The sequence below is a fragment of the Crocodylus porosus genome, unplaced genomic scaffold (genome assembly GCF_001723895.1).
Source record: "Crocodylus porosus isolate Cpor-Errol unplaced genomic scaffold, CroPor_comp1, whole genome shotgun sequence".
NCBI classification, from domain to species: Eukaryota; Metazoa; Chordata; order Crocodylia; family Crocodylidae; genus Crocodylus; species Crocodylus porosus.
The window spans coordinates 89,722-94,118 of record NW_017728890.1 but is presented as its reverse complement, the minus strand read 5'-3'; the positions used below and the strand labels follow the sequence as shown (position 1 = coordinate 94,118).

General features: G+C 60.4%; 1 protein-coding gene across 2 annotated transcripts in view; it reads right to left on the bottom strand.

Annotated features, from left to right (window-relative positions):
* Window positions 1–758: 758 nt before the first annotated feature.
* Window positions 759–4,397, bottom strand: part of ATP5G2 (ATP synthase, H+ transporting, mitochondrial Fo complex subunit C2 (subunit 9)) — a 4,104-nt gene continuing 465 nt past the window's right edge. For both annotated transcript variants that reach the window (XM_019554732.1, XM_019554738.1), the window contains exons 2-5: window positions 3,818–3,887; window positions 2,360–2,437; window positions 1,554–1,741; window positions 759–974 (exon numbers count right to left, since the gene is read on the bottom strand). In XM_019554732.1, the coding sequence (XP_019410277.1) occupies window positions 860–974; window positions 1,554–1,741; window positions 2,360–2,437; window positions 3,818–3,856 (420 nt within the window). In that variant the 5' untranslated portion in view covers window positions 3,857–3,887 and the 3' untranslated portion in view covers window positions 759–859. The remainder of the gene's footprint in view (window positions 975–1,553; window positions 1,742–2,359; window positions 2,438–3,817; window positions 3,888–4,397) is intronic.

Sequence of the window (4,397 nt, the reverse complement as noted above, 5' to 3'; positions counted from 1 at the left end):
AGCAACTGGGAAACCTGCAGGCATCAGAGTGTTGGTTGGAAGAGCACAGCCCCCCTGGCAACTGGATTCCCCACATCCCACCAGGGATTTCCCCAAGCCTGCTTCCACTTGGTCCTCGCAGGCCCAAGTCAGGCTGGTTTTGTGTCTCAGTGGAGCAGCTGATCCTTGGTCTGAGACTGAGCGTGGGCACCAGGCTGTGTAGGGTGGGACCCTCTCTAGCCAGGCCCTGCCTGAGTGTTTTCCTTTCTGGCTGAGGCTGCTCTGACACAGCCTGAGCTGCTGACAGGCCCAGGGTGCAGTGACCGATGGCAATATAGCCTCCGTCAGCACAGATGCCTTGGAACCGGAGCCATAGCTGGATCCTATGAATGGTATCCCTGGCCTCTTTGTGCTGGGCAGGGACCCTCACTGTGGGGACAGTCAGACAAGAGGGAGAACTACCCTGCTTCCAGCAGAGCACGACCCTTCTTCCCTCACTGTCAGCACTGCTTGCACTGGGGAGCTGAAGTCACCACCTGGATATCAGGGGATGTCCGGATGCCTTGATGGGGCAGCCAGAGCCCAGACCCAGGGACAGCAGCTGCCAGTATAGGGCAGGGCCTCAGGCTGCAAGGGAACACTCACTGCCCCCAACCACCCCAGGGATCACCAGGCCCCTCCATGCCAGGCTGTGCTCCCTGGCCACAGGGACTGACAGCTCATGGCAGAGCACCCCCCCCAAACAAGGAAGGGCACCAGGAACTCACCCGCACAATGGCTGGTTTCCGTACAGTATTTATTGCCCCCCTCACCAGCGGACGGCTGTGCTGAGGGGTGTGGCCCGCAGGGGGATGTTCCCAGGCCATGCGGAGCTGGCCCATCACATGGCGAAGAGGATGAGGAAGGCCACCATGAGGCAGAAGAGCCCCATGGCCTCAGAGAGTGCGAAGCCCAGGATGGCGTAAGAGAAGAGCTGCTGCTTCAGCGATGGGTTCCTGTTGGGGGGTTGTGATCAGGGGGGCCCAGGCTATTGGTGGGGAGGCTACAAGGGATACCTCAGCCAGCCCCAACTTCTGGGGGGGCTAGGCTCCAGGACCCAGCAGGGTTTGCTTCAGGCTCCGCATGTGATGGGCACAGGTTGACTGGCTGCAGGCCCCCCACAGCCAGGGAGATGGGATGGACTGGACAACATAATGCTGCCTGCAGCCACTAGATGGCACCCATGGAGGCACACGGGACAGTCCATATGGCTAAGTGGGGACCAGAGCAGACTCCCAGCACCCCATCTCCTAGCAATAAGTGCCCTGGGAGGAGTACAATTCTATGGAAACCCATCTGGGTTCATAGGACATGCCCACCCCATTAAATACATAAACCAGACCCATCTCACCAGCTTCTGGTGCAGGCTGGACTTGAGTGCCAGGCTGGGGCCTGGGTTAAGGCCTGGCCTCTCCTGCTTATGCCAAGCAGCAGCCAGGAGGACTGGTCAGCTCCTCCCAGCTGCCTCCCCACAGCAGCTTCAAGAACCCAGCCCCACTCAGGACTGGACTGGTGGCAGAGAGCCCCCTCCTCACCTGGCGTAGCCGATAATGAGGCTGCCAAAGACAGTGCCAATGCCAGCACCAGAGCCAGCTACGCCCACGGTGGCGGCACCAGCGCCGATGAACTTGGCAGCCGTGTCAATGTCCCTGCAGACAGCGCTAGCATGCAGCTCCCGGCGCGCAGCCTGGAGGAGCGGGGAGCTCAGAGGCATTGGGAAGAGCTGGCAAGGAGGAGGAACAAGATGAGCTATGTGAGAGCTGACAACAAACCTGGGCCAGAAGGTGGAGGTGGGAGGGGAGGAGGCAGTGTGAGTCTGTGTGGCAGGCCACGGACCTGGGATCCCCATGGTTCCAGCAATGGTCCCCCACCTCTTGGGCCTTGTCCTGAGCTCACAAAAGGGGCCCACTGCCTACTCTCTCCCCACCAGGAGCAGGTTCCAGAGGGCTTTGCTCACCATCTAACCTCAGGGGAAGCCCTCTACAACTCCCCTGAAATGCAGCCATTGCTGGGGTGAAACACAGGAGCTGCTTAGCAGCCCAGCCCCACAGATCCAGTTAGACCTTGCTGAAGTCGCCGGGGTGCTGGAGGCTCAGGTGAAACCAGCCCATGGAGCCCAGCACCCCCTGGCACTAGGTGGGGGAGGGCTGGTTCAGGCTTGAGGGGAAGAGTGCCCCCTGCTGGACCCCAGCCCCTCCTGGTTTCAGGTTAACCCAGGGAAGGGGCAAGCCAGCCTGGTGCAGCTGGGCCATGACCCCTGCTCCGAGGTCAGCCTGCTGGCATGCCAGGCACATGCGGGTGACACAGACCCTCCCCCCGTCCATGGGAAGATGGTTGTTACCTCCTGTGTTGGGGCCTCAGGCCTGCTCAGCAGGGAGGCAGAGAGGGGTCTGTACAGCAGCCTGGGGCCAGTCCTCACCTGCATAAAGACAAAACCATTGCTCAAGCCAGACCCCTGCAGCTCTAAAAGGGAGCACATTTCCATGCTCTCCTGTCCCTTCCCACCTGGACTGTGCCAAAAGGGCACAAATGGGGACTGTGCAAATGCTGCATCTGCCCCAACTATGCTGCCCCCAGAGCTGGCCTGACAGCTACATTCCCTGGGAGCCAGGCAGCACAGCAGGAACTCACATGGCAGATACAAGTTCCTGGAACATGGGTGCCCTGGCCATGGGTAAAGCAGACCCCAAGCTCCAGTGCCCTGTGCACCCAGCTTGGCAGGGCTGTGGATTCAGTATGGCCAATTGGAATCAAACCACTGGCTCAGGATGCAGCTGTACTGAAGCCCTGGAGACAGAAACATGGCCTCAGAGAACAGCAACCAGAGGGGGAAACTGAGGCACAAAGTACTTAGCCACCAGCCCAGCTGTGAACAGAACCCAGGTGTCCTGGAACATTGATAGTCCAATAACTCCTCCCATACACACACTCCTGCCCCTGGACAGAGCCTTTTAACCACAATGCTGTCGGTCCCCCCAGCCCTGTTTGATTCTTTCACTGCACAAAATAGTGTATTGGGGGTTTCTAACAAAAAAAAGGGACTGGAAGATGGCCAGGCCAGGACATGTGCCCTGCATGGTGCCCCCTGGTCAGCGCATGAGGTCCTGCAGCCCTGGGGGGAGCCTGGGCTCATGTGCAGGTGGGGAGGAGAGAGGAGTGGCTGGAGGAGAGTGGAACAGAGCTGGGAGGTATCTGTGTCAAGGGGAACCTGTTGCCCTTTGCCCCCTCCCAGTTCTTGCTGAACTGGGCTGAGTGTGGGGGCTGGGGTCCTGCCTATGGCTGATGCTGCAGAGGTGCAGCCCTGCCTGGGTGCCTTCCCCAGGACTGGCTCAGCTGCAACAATGCAGGCACCTGGGGCTCTGGGGCTGCATTTCCCAGCACGCCTAGGGGCTCCAGTACTCACAATGTTCCCCTTCTTTGGCTCCTGGACCACACAATAAGCAAAGAGAAGTTGACTTAAAATCTACCTGACAGGGATGGAGACAGGACTCCTGGGTTCCCAGCTGGGCTTTACCACCAATTTCAGAGGCAAGACAGGAGGCATCTGTGCCTTGGCTTCCCTAATCACACACTAGAGCTGTGGCCTGCCAGTAGCACAGAGGGGCTCCTAGAGCTGACACTGGGGGTTCAAGTCCACATCCCCCATCATGGCACACTCTGCTCCCTCATGGGAGGTCTGAGCACTTGGAGAGGCTTAGCCAGATGGATCCTGCCCTGACAGCCCAACTCCACCAGGCTGGGAAGACGGGCCGATGCTGTGGAGAGGGCTCTCCAGATGGCTGTGGCTGGCAGTACTCACCAGGACAGGAAGAGTGATGAGCTTGGTGCAGGTGTACATGGTTGGGCAGTCGGGGTGACACACGTGAGGACTGCAAGAGAAAGCAACATGCTACGTCAGGGAGGGGCTCTGGCATGGGAGGGTCAAGCTGGGGCCGCAGACACCAGGGCTTGGAGGGGAATGAGCATCTGCTAGTTCTGCATCCCTGAGCGCCATGGGGCTCCCACAGACCAGACACCCACAACCTCTTTGGGGGGAGCTGCAAGGGGCCTGCACGGAGCTGGGCCAGGCCCCATAGGAGCAGCGCTGGGGACTAGGCCTGGCCCTCCACAAGCCTGGGACGGCTCCAGGAGACTCCTGCTCCCCGCAAGGCCCAAGACAGGCTGGGGATGCCCAGGACAAGATGAGACACGACAACCCCCTTCCAGCCCCTATGGGAGTTGCTGCCTGGAGTCCCCAAGCCCAGGTCAGGAGAGGGGATGCAGCCCCAAGCCAGATACCCCACCCTGCAGCCAGGGTGGGGGGCAGCCCACCCCTCCCCCCAGGCCAAATGGGGATCCCCCAGCCCCTTTCCCCAAGGGGTCCAAGCCCCCCAAGCCCA